Source organism: Stegastes partitus, unplaced genomic scaffold (genome assembly GCF_000690725.1).
Source record: "Stegastes partitus isolate 25-593 unplaced genomic scaffold, Stegastes_partitus-1.0.2 Scaffold882, whole genome shotgun sequence".
Lineage (NCBI taxonomy): Eukaryota > Metazoa > Chordata > Actinopteri > Pomacentridae > Stegastes > Stegastes partitus.
Window position 1 is genome coordinate 16,463 of NW_007578613.1, and position 24,611 is coordinate 41,073.

Consider the following 24,611-nt stretch of genomic DNA (forward strand, 5'->3'; position numbering starts at 1 on the left):
CCACCGTTACGGAGATGCACAATTATTTTCCTACTCTTCCCTCTCGCTGGCTCTTGCTCAGTGACCACCTGTTCAGTCTGCTTGGAGAAGATGCACTGACCTTTTTCCCTTTCAGCAATGACGTAAGAGCCATCCTGAAGATCCTTCATTAGCTGAGTACATGCCACTAACCAGATATAAACAAGTTACGCTACCGGAAGCAGCTACGATACAAAATCTGCTAACTCTATAAGTGCCAGTAGTGACAAAGCAAGTTACCCTATGCTGCTAAATCCACAAAGGAGTGAAAGGCTTCCTCCAACCTGCAGCATCAGAACGCTGCCCAGGAACGACTGTATTCAACATTAGAACCCCAGCTCTTCCCAGCCTCGGTCACCAACAACTGAATCAATGGATTGCCAGTTAACACAGCAGCACAACAACAGACCTCTTCCCTTTCATGGCCTGTTGTTACTGGGCACACAGGGATCAGTGTACATGGATTGATACATTTTTTGTTATATTATGTTGTATATGTATATTGTGTGTGTTTTACTTTTTAATAAATGCTTTGGAATTCCTATGTATTCATATATATTGTTTAATTTAAAACAAGAACGAAGACTGTCAACCTCTACTATCCACAACTCCAAAGTCCTTCAAACTTTACCAGTTATCGACGTGGTAATTGCGGTTGTAGTTATTAATTTAGTTTTTAATCAGATCTCCAAATTGAAAGTTAAGTATATTTTAGGAGACTGATACTCTGATGTATCTACTATCCCTCAAAAATAGAGGTGGTGCCCTGATTTTTAATAGCACTGATTTATGGAGACTGATTTAATTACTCTGTTGCACCAACACACAATGTAAAAAAAAAAAAAAAAAGGGCAGACATGAGAGGAGGAGAGCAGTAACACAGCAAAAAAGACTCCCACACTGTGTGCTCAGAAATTAGGTAAATAACATAAATTAAATATGTAGTTCATTGTTGTTTTTTTTTAAGGGGCACAAACAGATCGTGATGGAATACACTTTTGCTTCTACAATGCAGTGTGCGAGTTTAGTCTCAGTTTGTTTCTAAGCACAGGGAAGGCCAACAGTGTCAAAGGGAGGGACTCACATGCACAAATGGTCAGACCAGCAGACAAAACACAGAACAGAGAAGCTACCATTCACAACACACACACACACACAGAGTGATCTTAGTCTCTGCTAAAGACATTACTTCACTATCTGCTGTGTCTCTACATAGTTTTTTTTTGCTACATTAATTCTATATTAATGTTAAATACAACATCCTGTCACCTTTTGCTCTGACTAGTGCAGCTTTAAGGTTAACTATTTGGCTTGTTGTTGAAAAGAAACCACTGTTAAGTACTGCACACTTACCTGAAGTGTTGGATGTGTTTTGTCTATATCGCCCCACGTTAGGACCCACACCTGGTCATGTGATTTATCATACAGCATCTTCACTGGGTAAGGATCTGTTGCAACTGCCTAGAAGACATAAAGAGAGCGGATGGAACAGAAAACATTAATTTCGTTTTAACTGGACCAAAAAAAACAACAACGTACAAACGTACAAATACGTGAATAACAAGACAAGTAACAAGAAATTCTAAATAATAAACAATATTTGAAACAATTTAGAATCAGTGTTGCCATTATCAAGGGCGTCCACTAGAGGGCAATGAAAAGGTTATCATTCAATTGTATAAAATAACATTACAGGTCAGGTCAGCAGTGTCTTTTTAGTTGTTGTCACTGCAAACACTAACACAAAAAAATAGTTTGACCATTTAAAACTAGCAGCACAAAGCAATCGCAAATGGAGTTATCCAAGACATCTGATAAAAATTCCTGTATTTTTTCACATCACAACATATTTTACAGAGTAAGAAAATATCGCAATGTCCACATTGCCAATATTGTACAACCCTACGACTAACCCACCTGTTAGAACCTTTTACTAAGACTAAAAACGGAATGCACATGATGGATGTATGTTGGAAGTGTGGATGTTTGCTTGCTCAAAATATATGATACAATCCACTGCCAAGCTTACAAGAAAACAGAAAGCTCTTAGCTGCTTTTAGCTCTTTTTCGCTTTCAGCTCTTAGCACATCAGAAAAGTAATGGATTAATAAGAAGAAAGGATGAATAGTCTGTGGTGTGTATTTTTTAAGTACCTTCATTAAAGTGATAGGACTTTACACATCAAGCAAAATAATGCAGAATAACTTGGAGAGTTAATCAAAGAAGAGGGAAAAGATGGACGGAGAAAAGAGAGAGATGGAAGAAGTGGGGGATACGCGCAACCTCAAATCTGCTGCATTGTCAACAACGAGCAATAACACAATCCATTACCCTGCTTCTGGCTGGGTGGACAGGAAGCTGCTGACACCCTCACCAGTGGAGCGAGACCACAAGCTCTGTGTTCAGTAATGGGAGGTCCAGCCCTCTGCTCTGCACTGGTCAGCCAAGTGTCAACTCAGCATGCATCTATGCATAGTAGGACATGGTGGAAAATTTGCCTTTTTGTGTGTATTTAAGTTCCTACATGATGGCAGCAGAGTCAAACCTGACGTCAGGCCTCATTGCAGCAGTCTGGGAGTCAATGGACCTTTTGAAGTCCAACATATTCGAACTTTTCAGTTGAAGTTGGAATTAAGAATCTATTTGTGCAAATGAATGTTGGCTTAATACAAAGACGTATAAACATCCTTCTGTGTTTGCATAGTGATCATGTTTGCTGCTAATGGAAAAGAATTGTGTGTTTGGTTGTTTGAAATAATCCAAAAAGGAATTGATTTTCACAGCTGGTTGCATTTTAGATTGCATTTCATATTGGCAAAGTACCTGATTTGCTAAGCTCTGATGCTAACAATGTCTTTTTATACAGTTTTTTTCTTCTTCACTCCTCTTGCCCATTTTATGATCACAAAGCAATGTTTTTCCAGATTTCCACCATGCAGGTAGTCAGTTATTACAACCTTTCAGGTTCTGTATCTTGTGTTCAAACTGATTAGAGATCTATTGAATTTGAATTAGATTGTTTTTTCTTTTCTTTTGCTCTACTGACATGTAAATTTTGAAAACAAAATTTGATTAGATTTTATAAGGGATCTGATTTTGATTCTCAGACTTGAAACTCGGTTAAATTTTGATAAAATTCTATTAAAGCCTTAGCCAAGTGCTGGAAACCTAAGACGAACAGATGGTAAAGAGCTCTAGCTGCAGAAACTCAACAGAAAATCCATTGCAAGAGATTTTATAATACTGGATGCTGTGTTTATGGCAGATGATCTCTTGGAGGTCACCTGGGAGTATTTGTTGCCAAAACAGAAATAAAAATGCACCTGGATGTCACAGAGGACCACTGTCGTCCTTCAGGAAACAAGAATATCTTTACTTTATAGAACATAAAGCATCTTTAAACTGCTAACAGAAACGAAACACTACATAACATCTTCATGCCGTCTCTCGTTGATTTACTGCGGCCTCAAAAGGAGCCGCCACCATAAGTTACGGTGACTACATAACCAGAGGTTTTTGCCATCTGGAAATCTTTTTAATTAGCTGATGTGGCAATTGTTTTCCGGCCCAATGGGAGGCTTAGCTGGCACAGGTCTGACATGTCAGAGTCAAGGTTAGAAAGATAACAACGCTGCGTGGAACAGCATGAAAACTATGAAAGGCTTTATTGTTGCAGCTTCTCCACATGTTTACAGCCTTCATCTAGAGTCTGTTGGGAATTATAGCTGTGCCTGAAGAATCAAGGCTTTGGAAGAGAATGAAACATTTCTAAAAAGGTGCACAAGACAATGTTTCACTATAGTAAACAAAAGAATACATTGAGATGAAGGACCCAAGAATATAAAAGGCAATGTGGGTTTATTCTTTCTTTCTTTCTTTTTTTTAAAACCTAGAATTAAACGTCCTCTTTATCTTTTGTTTTTCCCTAGATGTTACTTTTTGTAGGGTAGAAAATAAGATATACTTATTTCCACACCAAACCAAGTTATTGCATTTGTTAAAATGATTAAAACCAACCTTTAAATTATTCGACCAGCAATATAATTTCAGAGTCAGCATAATAATTCTAACAAACTGTTTACTCTTGGTGTTCAGTCAAGAGTGTTTTATAAAGTTTAGGGAATTAACTTAGAGCTTAGGTAACTAAAGATCTGATATGTAAAGTGACTGAAAGTAAGCCATAGAAAACACAGGAAACAACTGTATACACACACACAACATTTATTACTAACTAAAACAAACAAACAAATAACAACAAACATAAAACATAAACTACAAACAATGATGAAAATGCTGATTGAGAATGTGAGTGTGAAAAACCGAATGTGGAGCAGAATGGTGGCTTGGAGACTTAAAAGTCCTTTCACCCGAAGCAGCAGATAATCTGTTAAATTTGGGAATATTTGTTTGAAGGCCAATTGTAATCATAAAACACCCGTTTAGAGACAGAAGCTTGATACTTGCAGTTTCCTTGGCGGGTACAATGACATCTGATGTTGGGGCAGATGTGGCCTTCAGCTTGAGTTGGATCAGGGTGTGGCAGTTGGAGCTGATAACATTGGACCAAAGTGGGAGATTCTTTGTCTGGTAGAAAATCCGTAGTCTTTCGGGTGAAATGCCTTTTATTCGTAAAACTACTGACCAATCACAAAGAGCTCCCCTCCCAGAGGGGCTGTTCGATATGATACCCCTGTATCACAGGGGGGTCATGAAGTGGTCGTGCGGTGGTCAGAGTTTTGTTATGAAAGTAACAATGTTGCTTCAGAACTATATGTGCTTGTAATTATACAAAGATAAACCTACTGAAAATAAATATATCATATCTAGCGGTTCGCAAAGAGTCTAAACATAATAAATCTATCTCGTACGGTTACAAAGATGCTGCAGTTTTGGGATATATGGTTATGTAACAAGCTGATAAATTAAAGAAGTACTTATCCAACTGTAATTAAGCTTTGGGGTATTTATCAGAATATGATATACCATAACATTTAACAACACTTAAACTAATATAAGATATTAACGTCCCATTAAGATCCTCTGGTGCTTTTTTCCATTGTCTGTTGATCACATCCCTTTAAGTCCAGAGCAGAGAGAGGAGGAGGGGTAGAGCAATAAAAATCACCCATTTGGTTATTCAGGCTCTCCTTGAGTGTCTCTTATCTGATAGTTCTCTTTGAAGCTCTGGTGGTGTGATCTGTTGCTGTACAACTTCCTGGGTTCTGGTTGTCCTGGCTTTGGCTCCAGCCCGTCTGAGAGGCTGATCTACACACACCTATGACCTGCAGGAAAGTTCTGTGTCTTTTGGGCAGCTGTGTCTGTTCATGTCCTACACTGCTATTGAGGAGACATCCATTACATTTAATATTATTGATTGGATATTACTAATTTTGCTTTTTTTGGTATAAAAATCATTCCTTTGTTTATGCATTACGTCTGTCAGTAGATAAAGACTCTACCACTGTCTCTCCTGTTCTAAAGGACACTGCTGAAAAGGAGCTACACATGCTTTGTAAAAAAAAAAAAAGAAAAAGGAGAAAGACCTTGAGATAACAGAAAAACAGAAAAAAAAAAAAAGGGAGGATGCATTAACCTTCTGCACTCAGAGGCCAAAGAGGGTCTTCAAGAAAGAGAGCAAGAGGAGAAGTATAGGACAATAAATGGTAGGATGGCAGTTTCACAGTGCTGAATAGCGTAAAAGAAGAAAAAGGGCAGCTGATGGGTCATGATAGGTCAAAGGTGATGACCTGAACTATAAATGTTGTGAGAACATCTTGCTGTACATACTGTATATACCTGCTATGTTTCTATCACCTTAGGTCTAACAGACATGTTAGAAAAAAATATACATTCTTGTATTTGGTCTAGTTTGATCTTGAAACTAATCAAAAAATAACATCACTAAAACTCAAGTGTATCCAGAGTCAAGCACAGAGTATTGATGTGGAATAGCAAATAATTTCACTGGAGTTCAGAAAGGTCTCTGTAAGTTGCCATGTATCACATTTAGTCCCTTACTTTCTCACACAGGTAACAGGGTGAAGGTACATGTCTCTAATGACATTTCTGCACTGCTGCCGGATCGTTTTGCCATCTCTCTCATTCTCTTGACTCAGACTTTGGCTCATCTCCTTTCTCCTCTCCCACCTACTTCTCCTTGAGTTAGGCCTATTTCCTCTCATCCTGCACCTCAGTATAAATGATGCTGACCCTGGGAAGGACCCCTGAGGGATTTAGTCTCTAAACAGCCGTTACAGGCAAGATAAATGGCAAGGCAGCTAGCACCCACCTGGGTACCATATTGTTTCAAGCGCTTGAGGTGCATTTGATTTATTTTACCTTGCATGCACCTTTTTGCACTGGTGGCAGTTCAATAGTGTGGCAAGTCTGAACTGAGTGCACATCACAGTGTGATGATATTTGACATGTTTAGCCACGGGAAGGCTAGAGGCTGGAGTAAAAGTGCACTAGGCAAGATGTTAGAGTTTTGAATGTCCTAAATCATAAAGTGGAACTGCAACAGATGAAAGCATTCTGTTGTGAGTCCCTTGCAGTTCTATGGTGTGCAAGCAGTTTACAATGATTGATTTCATTGTCATTTTTGGGGAAAAGAAAAGTCTTTGATTTCACAAAAATGTCAACAGCAGCTTTTGGTTTTTAGACTGCAAATGTCAGCTGTGCTTGTTGATGTAACTGGGAATTTTACCAGCTCTATCCACAAGTTGAAAACATCATCTCTGAAAACAGAATATACAAGACCTGTGACAAAAAGAGTTCAATATGCACTTGGTGGCTACAATCATATGCTGAAAGACTGAAGCTATAGAGCTACCTCACCTTAACTGGAGGATGCTTTTGATCCATATAGAAGAAGATAAAAAGCAGGGTTGCTCTATTGCATTTATTTTGTCCCTGTTTGAATGTTTACTACAAAAATCTGTTTGTGTTTGCGATTTGATACAATCTCACTATGCAAAATAGTTTGGCAGGACTGGCTGACTGGTCAACAGTCACCCCAGGCCGATGGTAGCAGCATTCTATATGGTCTACATGGTCAAAACAAGAAAAACTTGATTGCATGATTGTGTTTCCAAAAAACAATCACTGGACTTAAGCTCACTTTTTAAAAAATCTTGACATGATTTTGAGGGCTTAACTTTCATTGCAAAGTTTTCTAAAGAAACTTTAAAATGTCACCACCTCATAAATAAATAATTTCTGAGACGATCCTTTGTTGTGTCGAGACGGGCTTGTTTGATAACCTGCTCCACCCACCTGCACCACCTTCTGCGCCTGAATATCGACAACCAGCAGTCGGCTCTGGAGGGGCTGGGTCACGTAGATGTACTTATCCCTGATGTTGACTGCTGAGGACCACACGCAGTGCTGAGGTGACACCCCCTCACCTTTAGGGCACATCTCCTCCTGGGAAGAACCAACAGAGAACAGAGGGGATGATGGGAGGAGGAGAAGAGCAACGGAGGGAGGAAAAGGTTGGCAGGATTTAGTAGTGTGTCGTAGATCAGCAGTGTGGTGCTTTATACTCTGCCATCCATCACTAATGATTAGGGCTAGGCAGTAAGTCAAAATTTTGGGCCATCATTTCGACTCTTGTTTATGGTATGTGAAGAATTTTGTCATTTTAAAGATCTTCTTAAAACATCACTGCCTCGAAGTCATCGTACACACTGGAGAGGCAGACAGAAAGTGTGGGGTGAGAAAAGGGCCGATGACGTGAAAGTTGGTGAAAAGCCAAATATAGTGAGTTTATAATCAAATAAAAAGTCCAAGAACAAAAAGCAGAAATCTGCACATTTGAGGAACAGACAACAGTGATTACTTGCTTCTTTACTTGACAAATTATTCAATGTTTTATTGTTTTAAAATTATTTTGATGAGTAATATATTAGGTCAAGTGAAAACACATCATGTTATTTATTTAACCCTCTGAACTCCAAAATCTGACAGCAGCTTAGAAAACCATATTATCTATATTTTTTGGGGGCCAAAATTACAGCATTTATTAGAACCAGAAACAGGAAAACCAAAAAGAATGATCAAACTTTTAACTTTCTAACGGTCTTTAAAGGTTTTTGGCGATGTGCTGTTCTGTCGGAAAGCATAACCAAATTTAATTTTAAAATCATGATATGATCATGATATTTCACCGTTACTGCATTGTACAAGTTTCAATCAAAAGTTCACTTCATCAAGATTCTGTAAAAAAATAAAAAAATAAAAAATAAAAATAAAAATAAACCCCAAAAAGGTCTGCACTCCTCAGCATAACCATGAAGCTTTTAGTGAATCGGATGCAACAAACAGTCAGCTGACAAAAATTAGTGGACTTTTTGGCTAGACTGGGCTGAACTGCAGGCTGTGTGTACGCGGTAAACAAGTGTGGAAAAACATTAAAAATATAACTAGTAAAATATCTATAGTATGTAGAAATGCCATTTTTTCCACCTGTGGGCACCTTAAAATGTTTAACATGTTGATTCCAGTTTTTTTCCTCCAATTTTTTTTAGAATAAAGTAATCAAACGCATGATTTCCTTTTTCTTTTTTCAGATTCATGTCATTATAACTTTTTTACAAAGAAGGGAAAAAAAGAGTTCGCTCTACTGTTATCCGCAACAGCATTGTTTCCATAGAGGTGACAGGACTCTATATTGTAGTTACTAGCCCACAGCAAGCAAAACTGTGATATAAGCAAAAAAAATGCACAAAGAAACTGCTTGGGGTTGAGAGGGTTAAACCATTTTGCATGCAGCTGTCTTTACATCTGTATGTTTAATTTCAATCATACCTTTAATACGGATTCTACTAATTGTCTAACTGATTACTGGTATTGGTAGTAACTTATGGTCATTTTTGTCACTTAGAAAACCAGTGTTTCCATTCTTACAGTTTTAGACATCACATCAATTTGAGTCAAATATCAACAGATTCATGTACCACCAAGTAGCACAGCTCCTCTACAGGCCCTGTAGCCCACCATCTTTGCTGACAAGACACTTATGCACACGCTTGCACTATATATACTGATGTAATCACTAATGCACATACACACACACACACACACACACACACACACACACACAAAGGTTGCATGAGTTTCCACCTCACCAAAGTGGAGAAACTGCTGTTTATAGCAGGAACTGGCTAACACATGGCTTACTGAGTTTGTATTGATCTCTAATACAATTACAGGCTCCTGTAAAACCCAAATCCCTCAGAGGAACAAGCAACTTTTACCATCTAACGCCCCTTGCTCTGGGAGAGGGCTGTTCTCTCGTGGATTAAAAACCCCAGGGTCGGCGGTATAGAGTCTATACGCTCTATTGTTGCGTGTTGTTGACTAATGGACACAAGTAATCCCATTACATTTAGTAGGGTGAGGAGCCATGCTGACAACAGGCAGAGGAGAAGGAGGAAGCATGGCCTTGATTTTGGTCGCAATTTCCTTCCACAGTCGACTTGAATGAGTAAATATAGTATAAAGATGGCTGAACAGATTGATTTTTTAGATCGACAGGGGCTCAAAGACTCACTCAATGTGTTCACTGAGCTAGGACAAAACTGAGATGTTAACAGACAGTTATGTATTCACTTTGAGGCACATAACAACTGCTACCTTACAGTCCTTCTGTATTTAGGTACAACGGTCTAATTAGGACCTTTGGCTCACTGGGAATGAGAGGCTCTTCCTTGTGTACCTGATGTGATGACTGCTTGCCATCCTTAATATAAAAACATACACTAAGTGGCATCTTTCTGCCTCACACATAATTTGATTTTTAAAGTCACTGGCTCAGCAATTCTGAACACAGGCATCCTGAAATGTATTTAATGAAAAATGGAAGGAGCCCGAAGCGAAACTATCGGCCACTCATTAGCGCATGTGGATTTTTTTTGTGTGCTTAATTTTTTATTTAATTTATTTCACTATTAAATCTACATGCACTCACATAGGTAGCAACGATCCTCTCTGTCCGCTTCATATGTCTGCGTATTTCACATTCGCTGGGCTGAAGCACGGTGATGCCCTCATCGGAAAACACGTAGAACATGTTCCCCACACTCAGTCCTGGAAGACAAGACAGAAAAAAATGTTGACCATTTTTAATTACTATTATTTTTTTTAACAAAGCAACAAATATAAATTAAAAATTGCAGAAAATCCCACTCCCATCTCATCTGACGTTGGTGAACGGCATTTCAATTTTCCTGCCGGAGAAGACATAAGCAGACTGCCGTTAACGTGCTATCATGTTAGCGGGGAGGGGCAGTGTGTGGCTGCCGGTTGCTTTGACAATGCCTACCAAGGGCCCTTTCAGCAATGTGTCCACAGCCTACTGTATTCAGAGCTATCAAATTAAAGACACTGTCTGTGTGAGGAAACATTTCACATCTTGTCTTCTTGGTGTAAACAGCAGCTGATGAGATAGCGAGGATCACAGTCTGGGGCAACCTGATAGCCGAGGGCGCAGGGTGCACACCACATAAGCAGTGAGTCACCAAACCAATTCCAGGCTGGCTGGACTTTTACAGCACGTCACTCCTCTGTTTCCCCACCTTTACTGTCTGTCTATACTGCACTTATATAATAAAGGAAAACTGCCAAAAAAAAGGATCACCTTAAAAAAAAACCTAGAGTCTGCTGTTAAGGCATTTGGATGAGCAACAAGCTCCTACTGCTGTCAGAAATATATCACATGAGCAGAGATGATGAGCATAAGCATGTATACACGCTTGCAGAAGCATTTAGCAGATGCATGCATAGACAAAAACTGGTGGTGATTGATTTGTCAGGCTGTTAAGATATTATTTTTGCACTTTCACACTGTCAGATGTCAGAGAATGTGTAGTGCTCAACAGTCTGAGGCATACTGTCAGAAAAAAAATATGCAAACTACACGAGCACGTATCCATACAGACACAAAAACAAGCACTTATGCTCACACGCAACACACAGTGTTAATGAGGCAAATATAGTTCCCCAGTGCTGACAAACACTCTAAAATAATCCAAATGCTTACACTGTACTCTAAACCACTGGTTCCCTTTATTTTTGTGGTAAACCTGATGTGGCGGTGATGTATGTAAAACAGATTAGGTTTGTAGTGTTCTCTAAACCGCAGTGGGTTTTCCAATAAAGTAGTAAAACTCTACTTGTGGTAATGCTGATGTGGTAATAATATATACAGCATAAAGACAGGCTGGATTTGTATACTGCTGAAAACCACAAAGTTATTTTTATTCCAGCCACCACCCTGGGTCTGTGGTATTATTTGCAAAATACATGAAACCCCTGCTTGTGTGTTCCCCCCTAGGTGATCTGAGAAAAAAAAAAAAAAAAAGTATTAGAAAGCAGCAACGGGATGAAACACTTTAGGCATGCAAGGGAGGAAAGCAAGACTTGAAGAAAAGTTTTGCTGGGGAGAAAGGAACTTTGTGATTCTTCTGGACAGCAGGGCAAGCATCTTGGGAAGTTGTAAATATCCAGCTGCAGGCCCCGAAGAGCCTGAACAAAACATGCTCGCTGCAGTTTCTTATTCAAAAGAATACAAAGGCAGTTTGAGAACTGTAATGTATTACCTTCTTCTCTCCACAGAATGTTTGCAACTGCAGAATCAGCCGTTGAGCCATAGAAAAGAAAAGAAAGGAGGGTAAAAGAAGGGATAAACATTAATTCACCCTAAGAAAAAAGAGACGTCTTCCAAGAAACAAGAGGTGATTTATCTCATGCCAAGTCAAGAAAAAACATATTTGACAGCTACAAAATGTTCCTCACTGCTCTTGACAGGTCCATATTTCCTCCCAAATCATGAGATCACGCTTGTCTTGAGAGAAGACAAGGCATCGATTATTCAGTTTAATTTGAACTGGCCTGGTAAGCTGTTTCTAGGTAGCTATCATTCACTCATTACAATGATGCAATCTAATGAAAGACAGAATATCAAAGAAACATAAAATATGTGAGCTGATTGTTTAAAACTTTCTTTTTAGTGAGATCACTTCAAAAAAATTGAGCAGAGCCCCTCACACTGACCACATAGTCAGAACAGAGAATTGATCCTTTTGCATTATGAAAACACAGAAAGAAATCCAACTGGATCGTCCTGTCAGATTGTGTTTTTGTTCATGCCACACAGAAAATATGAAAAAAAAAAAAAAAAATGCAGAAAGTCTTGTTTGGTTTTTAGACTTTCTGTAGTGATCACCTTTCCCTAACTAACCATTTGCAGTGATTTGTCATGAAAACAGAATGAAATGAGACATTAAACGATCCATAGATCACCTCATCTTGGATCCGATTATAAATAGTTTTAGATTTTTGCAATATTCAGATTAGGGCTGTGTTGTAAATTCTTCTTTTGACTGGCTTCAAGATCTTTGACACTGTAGACTCTGATCAATCATTGTGTCCTGCCTCTGAAGCACAGACCGACTTCACTGTTCTACTCGACGGCACCAACAAAATTGTTTTTCACTTTGTGCTGAATGTGTCTTTTCTTTTCTGTCAGTAGAGAAGAGACATTTGGATGCAACAAATGTACAGTCACTTCAGAGTTTTCAGACTTCTTCACTATTTTCACACACCATTGCATTGGAAATTACATTTTAAAAGAATAAAATAAGCTGTTTTCCCTCAATCAATAACCTCAATAACCCATACTGACATTTTTTTTTCGAATTTGTTTAGAATTTTATGCAAATTTCTTATAAGAGTGAAATCTCTCATTAACAATAGTATTTAGACCCTTCACTATGACAGTCCATGTTGTGGTCAAATGCATCTTTTTTTGTAAACTAGATTCAAGTGGAACCTGGTTGGAGTCCACTTATGATGTAGTTGGACAGTTCTGAAAGGCGCACACCTGTGTATGAAAGGTTTAACAATTCACACTGTTTGCCAAGAAGAAAACTAAGCAATATAGTCTAAGGAACTCTCTGTAGACCACCATGATAGAATTGTGGCAAAGCAAAGATCAGGGCAAGCTTATAAAACTATTTCTAAAGCTTAGAGTGTTCCCAGAGGCAATGAGGCATAAGTAACAGAAATGGAAGAGATTTGGAACCACTGAGGACTCTTCTGAGAGTTGGCTGGCTGGCAAAAAAAGTAACTGAGCAAGGAGGGTCTTGGTCAGGAAGGTGACCAAGAACCCACCATTTAAACGCTCCGAAAGAGCCTCAGAAGATCTCTGCAGGGACGAGGAACCTGCCAGAAGGACAAACGTCTTAGCTGCTCTCCATCAATAAGGCCTTTCTAGTAGAGAAGCAAGCAGACGCCACTCCATGTGAAAGACACAAGTCTGAAGTTTGGAAATCTGCTTTCAGGACCATGAAACACGTAGAATAAGATCGTCTGATTCAGTGCAATAAAAATGTAACTGTTTAGGCAGAACTCCAAGCGTTATGTCTGTCGAACACCACGCTCTAGTTATCATATGGGATACTGTGAAGTACGCTGGTGGCCTCTTCTTAACAGCAGGGACTGGAGAAGATTGAATGCAGCCAGATACACAGAAGTCCTCAAGAAAACCTGCTCCAAATTCAAATTATCTGGTGCAATGGTTCACTTTACAGCACAACAATAGCCCAAATTATACAATCAAGACAATGGTGGAGTGACTTCAGGACAAGCATCTGACTGTCCTTGAGTGGTCCAGTCAAAGCCCAGACTTAAACCCCATAGATCATCTGTGGAAAGACCCGAGGTTGACAGTTCCCAGATGCTTCCAAATCAATCTGAAGGAGCTTGAGAGGATCTGCCACAGAGAATAAGATAAACTGTCCAAAGCCATGTGTGCAAAGCCTGTAGAGACTTACCCACGAAGGTTTGAACTGCCACTGATGCCAAAGAGGTTTTGGTAAAGTACTTCTTTATTTTCTTTTGGAAATGAGGAATTTCAGTTTTGGATTACGAATAAGTCTGTGAAGGTTTCTAAAAACATTTTTTCACTTTGTCATTGTTGGTTATTGAGGGTTGACTGATGGGACCAAAGAGCAATTTTATTAATTTAAAATTGCAAAAGTGAAGGAGTCTGAATACTTTCCTGAAAAACTGTAAATGTGTGCACACCCACAGGAGTAATTATTTTTGGTATTGTGTTCGTGGTGGTAGTGAAATGGTTAGAGGTTGACTGAAATACAATAAAGTTGTATTTCTCATGAAGAGCTCTCTCTGTTCTCCCGTGGGTCATTCACATCAAACACATCGTATAAGCCATCAAACTGTGAGATGTCCCAGATCCATCTGTTGTCTCCCACTTTAAAGAAATAAGATAAAAAATGAGCAATTGGTGTGTCTGGCATTCATTTTTGATCTGGAAACCCACGGGGCTGGACCAGATAGAGCTGGTTCTGGGAGGTCTGATCTCAGCATTACCATAAAAGAAGCCCGGCTCTTAAGTGCAGCTGTGGTAGAACTTTGACTCTGTGGTGTTAGTGGGCTGCACTGCTGTTTCACTGTTAATGTATTATCCATTCCTGTTTATTTTGCCTTAATGTCTCTGCAATCTGAAAGCAAAAGGGATTAGCTCACTGATTAAGGAGTTTTGCGTTTATTACCTTTTGTGGTTATTGTGGTTAAAATGCAGGAGATGTATAGAACATCTGTACGGGCATGGCGGTATTTGAACATTTCTTTCAGGCATCCATCTCATTCAAGACGTTAAAATGAGGTGCTTCTTTTTTACTCTCTAGAGGTTTTCTAATTAATGGTGATGAGCTACATTTTGTGTAGACATGGGTGAAGAACTGAAGCTACTGTTGCTGCTGCTGTGCTCGGATCTTATCTTTGTGTAACTTGCATCACTTATACATTGTTGAAAACCATTAAGATTTTTGTCAGCTTACAAAACCGTGCAATTTGCAGCAACAAATGAAGGTCCTGATTAATTTTTGGAACACTGCTTACATAGATAAGACATGTTAATGTAAAGTTACTAGGGATGTAGTCAACCACAGAAAACCTCAGTTAACTAAACTGTATCTGCTCGCAGAGGTGAAAAATAAAATCATGTTATCGCTAGATTAAATAAATCAGCCACAGCACACTGAGTGCACTCTACCTGCTGGCCTTATTAGTCTAACTTAATTAGAAATAAAAAGCAAGTATTTGCAGCATATTAAATCATTTTATTCTGGTTATTTTACACTAAGATGATAACAGACTCCCAGCTGAAGAGCACGCACCTGCCCATATTCATATGATTTCTGAAAACAGAAATATAACAGCTCATGATATACTAGTAAAAGAACTGCAGAGGAATATAAAATAGACAAGCCGGTCATTTTTAGACGATGTGTCATGTCAGTTGTTAAGCTGGAATTTTCAAACTGCTGCAGAGTTTAAACTCCACATTTTGGCAACCTGCTTTAACAAAATGTAGCCACACTAACTGCTTTAACATGTTGTCAATTAGTTCAGTAAACGTTATATATGGTAGATCTAATAGTCACTGTTAGGTCGGCTGAGAGTTGAAAAACACAGACCGTCACTGAGAGTTTGGTCCGATGACAGCAGATCGACTAACCAGTCAACATGGAAACGACAAGTTACTGTCACTGCGTTAAATTTTATTTTCCACCATAAAATGTGACACTGTAGGACTTACGGGTCTTCTTGGCCGAATCCTCCACAAACAGTGAGGAAATGTCCTCGTCCACTCCCACCTCGTTCTTGGCGATGCAGGTGTAGGCTCCAGTGTCCTCGTACCGGACGCTGCCAATGAAGAGCTCGCTGCCATTTGCTATGAGATGAAATGAAACGAGGAAAAAAAATCAGGTGTTTTTCTGAGAGTTTTTTGTTGCTGCATTAGTTCAACTGTTTATGGGTTTATGCAGAAAAAAAAAGCTGACATTTTTAGCCAAAGACCCTCCAAAAATCTGGAACAAATTACCTGACAATAAATGTACATACTTACCGTATATATACAGCATATCCACACATTTAAATTCTCCATAGTAGTAAAAGTGTCTGAAAGTGTGTGCGAGTAATCTGACGGAGCCTACAGAAATAAAGCTAAATGTGTTCATCAGGTAGTCGCTCACGTTCATGATCAACCAAATGTGATGTTCAAAACAAAACCCAGCAACATGAATAAAGTGACAATAAATAAACACGGGCCCATAATGTTTCCTACAGATGCTGAGGAATGAATGTTATGAATACCAGACAAAGTAAACAACGGCAAGGGCAACAAAAATAAACCGTGCTTTCCTTTAGGTACAGTGTTTGTTTCGAGCTAGGCAAAAAAATGAATACGATACAATAAAATATGACTTCATCTTGTGTCCATAAGTATCCTCATCCTCTCTGTCTGTCTCCATATGTCCTCCTATAGCACACTGTTGTGTCCGGTCTGCATCTGTATATCCAAATGTGGTGAAAGCATACCTTATAATAGACATTATAGTGCTAACAGATAACATCTTCTAAGACTGAGTTTGTCTGAATCACAAAGTAACCTTGATGTCATTCTTTGCTGATTTTTTACAAACTTTTCTTGTATTTCGCTAGAGTATTCTTCATATTTGCGTGAAGTTTACCTTTATTTTTCATTGCATATTGTACAATGCAGCATTGTTTGTTTCAAGTTGGAGTCTGTGGTGACGGGTGATGTTGGTGGAGTTAAGAGACAGAGGTCATCAGAGGCAACCTCTCTGATGTCTGCTGTAGCATCGGGCTCTGTGATGTACAGCTGCACTCTGATCCTGTAGCACTACACCGGCTACATGATGTGTAAGTGTCACGGTGGAGCTTTCACGGGCCATGTTGTGTTAGAACATTAAAGAAAGCTTTATTTTTCATCCCCTCCCGTACATCTCTTGAAGCTGCTATGAGAACAACGAACTCGTATGACATCCCCTCAGTCCCTGTCATGTTGGGTTCATTCTTCTTTCTACCAGTTGAAACTTGAAAATGTAATATTTAAAAATTTGAAACAGCAATAAAGCTTCCAAAAAACATGCTGTGCTCCATTTTTACATCAAAAAAAATTATCTCGACCTTCTAATTTATGCCTACTGGGTTGCAAAATCACACGACATTACAGACATTGACGCAAAGCTTTTCACATTAGTGAAATGTCTTTTGGATTCTGATAATAATTCTCTTTTATCAGGGGAAAAGTGCGAAATGCTTTGAAGTGAAAACTGCCTTAAAGCAGGCCTTCATAGAATGAGACACCACTTTAATTACTTCTAATTCATAATTATGCTCTGATCAATTCTTATTAAAAACCCCTGAATCAACCACTCATTAAATTAGCCTTTATATCCTTGTTTTTCAGGTTTGTAGCTCTTTGTGGGGACAGGACTTTTGACTGGTTTCATTGTAAACTGAATTAAATTCATTCTCCTAACTTACTCCCCATAGATGGATTACTGCATAGGTGAACAGGACATGTCACCTGACTCAGCAGCTCCTGTTAGCTCTCCTGAGCTTTGAAGCACATTTTACAGTTTCATTACATTTTTTTTCGCAGCAAATAACTTAACTGCTTGGGTTCACTCGCAGAAAGTGTAAATAAAAGAAATAACAGAATTAGATACAATACACTGAGGATCAGAAGTGATTAGACTCTTGTGACACCTTCTATTAACAATGTAATACACCAAAATAGTCACCAAATTTTGAACATTATGCTGTGTATTGTGTGAGTAGGCTACATGACCCCGTGTCCTTTATGCTGAAGGAGAATCTAGACATACACACAGACACAAACAGTGATGCTAATCTGTCCATGCATCTACTTGATGTAGTTTCAGCTGCTTCCATGTCACTTTAGATAATTGTTTGTGTCCTCATTATTATTGCTAAACAATTCAGACATGTAACACACAGTTTTTCTTCATGCAAATGCAACCTCACCTACTGGTTTGTGCACTACTGTTTAAAATAAACCCTGCTTTGTCAACTATTTGACTCTAAAGGGGACTACCAATTACAAAATTAACATCGTGCTGTATTCAAAATGACTTGAAACTAGCATGACCAAAGGCTCATTTGGAAAATCTTTTACTGAGATGCCCATTAAAGTGACACTTCTTTTTGCAATCACAGGTGTCATTCTCTGCTGGGTTTTAGACAGATTGCTTTAAGGAAACTGTACAGTCATGGCTAGAAGAAGGGAGAACTCAAATATGTGTTCTAAGCAGTATAACAAAGTTTGAATGGCACAAATGATAGAAGGAAAAAAAAAGAAAAGACATTGAATTTCTTAGGTCATTTAGTTCAGGAAAAGTGAAAACACTTGGAATCAACATTTACAACATTTTGCCAAGTGCACACAGGAGTGGTGACTCTACTTACTATACATATGTCTCTACTTCGATTTTGAATTTGTTCCATACTTGTCTCCTATCTACTCTGTGTAATGACAGCCTGCAGTTACGCTAAAAGGTCCCTAAATTTTTGTCACGTGACTGTCGGTGGCAGCTGAGTCAATATTGGCTTTATGGTTGCACCAAGGATGGCAATTTTTTATTTATTTTTTCTTACAATCTGGATAGAGGTTTATTTTTGCTGAGACAACAGTGATTTTGATGAAATATCACACATTTAAGTAAAGATTTGGGTAGGTTTTTTGATTAAGTAGTTTAAGGACTATTGGAAAGTGGAAAATCCAACATTTTTATTTCTTTTTTTACGGTTTCTAGTCCTGATTAGTGGTGTAATTATGTGTTTTGGGGCTCAGAGGGTTAAGGTACCTCAGCATTGTTTTATTTCTCAGACCTAGAGGCTAGTGTCATCCTTTACACACAGTCTACAGTGATAATTGCCTAATTCATTTGAAAGCAGTTTGGAAAGGTGCACCAAACCTTCTTCCCACAGTGCATCTGGTTTGGAGAGATGATCTATGTCTCACATCAAGGTATCCCTGCAGCTGTGTTTGCAGTGGTTTGTTTTGGAACAGACTACAGGGAATATCAAGCAGAGATCTGCTACAAGCTCCAGTGGCTTCAGCACCGTGGACAGCTCCACGGCTCAGTTTCAGTCAGTCAGCAACACAAAACAGTTCTTCCCTTCACTGTTCAACTGTGGCTTACAATCAATACTTGGGACTATCTACTGTCAGTGTGTTGTTCAGATTTTACTGAAATCTATCAAAAATTTATGATAGGGACTTTAACACTATCTTTATTACACCTCCGATGTTATATGGGGAAATTACATGTTTTTTCTTTGTCTCAGCCATTGCTACAACAGAATGGAAATCTGCACTACTTAATCTACTTTCCCACACTATTCTTCTCACCTTTGTAAATGTTTTTAATGGAAAAAGCACAAATTATCACTCTAAGTAGGACTTCTGCCCCTTGCCATCGCCTGCATTAGCTGGTAAATCTGAAACCGTAGACACTGCAGTGTTTATATGGTGGTGAACCTTGCAGAACCTCCCTTGTCTGAGTGTCTACGGGTTGATAACAGGCTATTACCATAGGTAATGACCCACACACAGCCAATAAACTCTCCCTTAATGAGAACTAGGCCATAAAAAGAAAAGTCGTGCTCCATTCTGCTCCTTCTCTCTGATATCGAGAGTGCATCTTTAAAAAAAAAAAAAGCTCTTCTAACCCAGATAAGTAGCTACCGACTCCTGTCACAGAGTATATTTCATTTTATTTTCACTCTCTTGATCTCTCTGCTCATTCACTTCGAAAGAATAAGTATGTTTGCCAGCGGAGCAAAATGAAAACAGAGGGTGACCACAATTTTGGTTTCATCTCTGCGGTACACAATGTAAATAAAATGCAAAGCACAACAAAATATTACTGCTGACTAGTGGCAACACTTAGTTTCCAATAAAAAAAAAGTTACTTTGAGAAACAACAGCTTGATTTTTAAGCTTTGTTTTCATTGCCCACATTACTGCATCGTCTCGGTTTCTAAAGGTTTATGCAGTGTTGGCAGACCACAGCAGTGCTGCTCGTACGTAACACTGGTCCAATGAGATGTGACACACTGTGTCTGTTACAGCACAAAATACGCTGACAGCACTCCCCAAAATAATCAAACACTCCTCACCTATGAGAGAGAGCTGTTTGGAAGATCTGGGCTGCAGATCCATGCCGTTCTTCAGCCAGAGGAGTTTGGGATTTGGGATGCCGTCGGCGTGGCAGTGGAGGCTGGCAGATACGCCGGGCTCCTGGGCCTGCGTCTCTGGATAGACCAGGATCACTGGAGGGACTGGACACACAAACACAAACACCAAGACACAAACAAGGAGAGAGGACAGGGACAAGTGAAAACATAATTACACACTGTTTCATGGTAGACCATAACTCCTAGGGGAATATAACACAAACACCCACACACGCAGTGGGCAGAGAGGAATTTGTCTCACCCCAGCATGGAATGTGAATATATTCACAAATAACAAGAATCCGAGCGCTCTGGGGCTGCTTTATTACAGCTCGAGTCCTACACGAAATAGATGTTGGGACGTATCTGCCACTTACCACCTCCTCCGGGGAGAAGACCGCAAATGAATGTGGAGGAATCGAGGGGGAAATGAAATATGAGGTAATAGTTTACATGAACAGGTAAGATGTCATTTTTTATTCGGATTACGATGCGGGCACCCTCTCAACCTCGGGGCAGCTGCCAGATCTTGACGGCGCCTCCCTGCACGAGCTCTGCCACCTCTCCCTTTTAATTTACAAACGTGCCCCTTAATCCTCCTGCAATATTAATATTGCATTTGTTGCTTGCTCTGTGTGTTTTACTGTTGTTCTTTTCCCCCTAAAGTCTCTCTTTTTTAATTATCATCAGCCGTGGAGTGAGCTGTATTTGCTTGGTTTTCCAGTTTATCTCAGCTTACACTTTAAGAGGGATGTTTTGTACACTTTGCTGCAACTATTTGACAACTATAGATACTAGTTACTTCTTCTTCTTCTTCTTTTTTAAAAATTGCTATGTTTTAAAAAGATTAAACACAATGGATGTCAACCTTTTTGACTTGTGACTCTTTCCAGTTGGGGAACAGCAGTTGTTATTTTCACATCTTTTGCTCCTATTTACAGATGGTTAATATCTACACATATTGCAAGTAAATGATCCATCGCATCTTCCCACACACACTACACCTCTGTACTTCCACTTTCAGCTATGCCTCTCCTTGACAGAATCTTTGTAGCACAGTTTGTCTCTCTGTGTGTATCTTCTGTGTTATTTTTTTCCTGTTTTGCTGCCACAATGCTGCAGCAACTCTTCCTTTTGGCCCTTTTTAATACTGATGACTTTTCTGAACAGTACTGATATCATACCCTAGGGTCTGATAACACCATAGACTACTACACTGTGGACACTTCACAAAAAAACTGGAGCTCAATCATTGTCATTCTTCTCATCACAGCAAAGAAAGAATGTCTATTGCTTTAATCACGCAACGGGATGCAAACCGCCCACTTAGTATAATGTGGCACTTGGCTCCTTTCCATTCCACCTTATCTCACCTCGTCCTATCTCATTTGAAATACCTTGAATCCCCAACACAAACATTTGGTAATTGCCCTCTCCTGATAACTTGCCCTTCAGGCACGCTGTCTGTCTCTGTGACTTTCTTTGAATCACTCCCCCTCTCCGCCTTCAGGTCTAAAATGCAGCTTATTTCTTTTCAATTAAAATCTCAGAAAAACACAACACCTTTTGTCTCTCTTTAACTGAAACAACCTTAATTGAATTTTAAAAATACCTCATTTTCTTATCTGTCACGCTGAAACAAAAGCATAAAAATAAAAAAATAATTGAAGTGGCTGAATGGTATCTTAGATTTGTTATATTACAGGTTTAAAATTCTTCCTCCTTAGATTTTCTTTGGAGAGAGGCACAGTAACAACTTTCAAGTCTAAACTTAGTAGAGGTGAAGGCCCGTAATGTAGATGTTTAACCTCCTGAATCCCAAAATCCACTGGTGATGATTCTCGAACTGCTCACATGCCGTGAAAAGTTTGAAAAGTAAGCTTAGAATTGTGATATTTCTGATATCGGTAACCCCTGAGAAATGACTCCACAGTTAGTAAAAAAGTGACACGAGCAAAAACGAACAAAACTGCTTGGAGTTCAAAGGGTTATTTGCAGGAAACAGTGCTTGGATAGGTTCAGCTCAACAAAATCATTGCGAGTGCTGTTTCTACTTTTACAGAATTACTGACAAATGATGACTCCTGTTTCTATTTGCTTAATATGTGATGACGCTGTTTTCAATGGTGAGTGTGCTACTTTAATGCTGCTCTGATCCTATGAGGCACTTGTATTAACAACATGTTTAAGTCATATTTTATATCTGCAGATACCAAGCCTTTTAAAAAGCAACTTCTTTAAAAAAATCCCTTTATTATCGCATTATAAAGGAAGACCTACATAATCAGGACCAAACAGTGTTATAACAAATGAGTGCTGAAATGACGAATTGATAGATGAAATTAATAAGCCAATTTCATATTTAACTAATTGCTTTATGTCATTTTCGAGCAAAAATGCCAAACTTCCCCTGGTTCGACCTTTTCAAATGTGAAAGCACGATGCTTTTTGTTGTCATATTTAATGTTACACAACATGTCTTTGGGTGTTTCACTTTCGTCTGGCTGACATTTGGTAGACAAAACAAATGATTATTTATTCAAGAAAATAAGAGGAAGATATGCCAACAATTAAAGTTAGCCCCAGATAAGACAAACAAAAGAGAGAAAATTAATGTATTATTTAACACACACACAACACTTAACCCACATAAAGTTAGGTCTTGACAAATTGTAAAAACCTAATAACAACACTGTAACAATTTATTTAGTCACTTTGGTTGTCAATGCTTCATGAAACACAGTAACAGTGTGGCTTATTTGACGACTCACACCACTTTTACTGCATTAAAGGTTGGAAATACTCATGTAGATCAGATGAAACTTTGTAGTGCTAGAAAAGCCCTATGGTTCAATCTGATTTGATTGGATGGGATTGTGATTTAGCTCCTGTTCCACTTTTAGGAAGTCTTACAACAGGAGAGCAGGACTCTTAGTAGTTCTTATTCCTGAATATCAATCTTTATGAATCTGTGTCTGTGTGTGTGACAGTATTTACACATCTAATGTACCTGTAGCATTTGCACAGTGCTGTTTATGTCTGCATATTGGTGCTTTGGGGAAGTATATTTTGTTCCCAGACATTTCAATCAACAGCATGCTGGCTTAATTGCCTCTGAAACAGTTCTTTAACCACAAGGCCCAAGGATTACAAAACAACTGATTGTACATGAATGTTTACCAGGCCAATCACTTGACCTATTTATTATAAACAGAACAATGAAACAAGAAAAGGAACCCTCACTGGGGAACCACAGAGTAGCACAAACAAAACCAAAGCACTTTGTCCACACTTCTCCCACCACTGTAAGTAAGAAATGAGCCACTACTGACCATTCACCTGCAGCACATGTGTCTGGTAGAGGTCTTCATAGCCGTAGGCATGGCAACTGTAGTTCCCCATGTGGATGGTTGTCACCTTGGTGATGTACAGGGAGCCATCATCCCCAAAGTCCTGGAATACAGGGGAAGAGATGGAAGAGGAAAATTAAGTAAAGAAAGAGAGAAAGGGAGGAAGATGGGAGGGGACAGGAGCTTTAGGAGGAGGAACTGGTGAAGAATGGGGTGCAGAAAACATCCACAGGGAGCGAGGGGGGAAAAAATGAAGGTAGCTTGATAGAATACATAAGGATGCTTGAAGAGAGCGGGGAGAGGAGGCTCACAACAGCAGGGAGTGATGGGAAACGACAGGAGAGAAAAAGAGTGATGTGAAAGGGAAGTGAGACCATGAATCAACGGTTTCCCTGTTGAGCCGAAGCAAGCGTTGGGGAATTTGATCCTCCTCTCTCCCCTCATCACGCTGCCTCAGCCTGATAAATGGCAAGGGTTAAAAATATAAAGCCCATTAGGTTGATGAATGGAGCTGGTTGTTGTTGGTGCAGCATGCGGCAGTCACCAGGGGGTTCCAGCCACAGCTTAGGGCGGATTAAGGCATTAAATAGTTTGCTGTCCCACCAAGTGGCAGAGCAGATGTCCGGATGCAGCTCTGTCATGACACAGAAACCACAAACGGCAGCTTCTTTTTTTTTTTTTCTTTTTCTGAGGTCTCTAGAAATTAATGCGACCTGACAGGGGGCGGCTTTGTGACAGGACAAATGTGATGCGACTTTCTTGTAAGGTAGCCAGGGGAGCCTTGGACAGTCTTTAAAGTTCAGAATTTACAACTGGGGTGAGAGATACAAGTGCGCCTGTGAGAACAATTAAAACTTAATGGGCCAATTGGTCTAAAAAATATGACTGTGATTTATCCGGCAGATTATGCCAGATATATTTTAGTTTAAAATCTTAACTATTAAACGTGGTTCTGTGACAAAGGAGGTCTCCAGTAGGGCTGTCTCCTAAAAGTCGATTATTCAGATTATCAGTTGAGGTGCTCCTGAGTCTAACCTCACAATGGAAGTCGAATGTACGTTTTTGGTGGGCTATGAACTAACTTCAAACTTGACTTTAGTCCAACTGGGAAGAGGCCACAATTGGTAGAGCATTCATTATTAATAT

General features: G+C 39.2%; 1 protein-coding gene across 1 annotated transcript in view; it reads right to left on the reverse strand.

Annotated features, from left to right (window-relative positions):
• The window catches only part of fstl4 (follistatin-like 4), a 213,367-nt gene that overhangs the window by 10,840 nt on the left and 177,916 nt on the right, over window positions 1–24,611 (reverse strand). The window contains exons 7-13 of the mRNA XM_008293395.1: window positions 23,448–23,568; window positions 20,059–20,220; window positions 15,644–15,778; window positions 11,619–11,645; window positions 9,989–10,107; window positions 7,294–7,443; window positions 1,372–1,479 (exon numbers count right to left, since the gene is read on the reverse strand). Of these exons, the coding sequence (XP_008291617.1) occupies window positions 1,372–1,479; window positions 7,294–7,443; window positions 9,989–10,107; window positions 11,619–11,645; window positions 15,644–15,778; window positions 20,059–20,220; window positions 23,448–23,568 (822 nt within the window). The remainder of the gene's footprint in view (window positions 1–1,371; window positions 1,480–7,293; window positions 7,444–9,988; window positions 10,108–11,618; window positions 11,646–15,643; window positions 15,779–20,058; window positions 20,221–23,447; window positions 23,569–24,611) is intronic.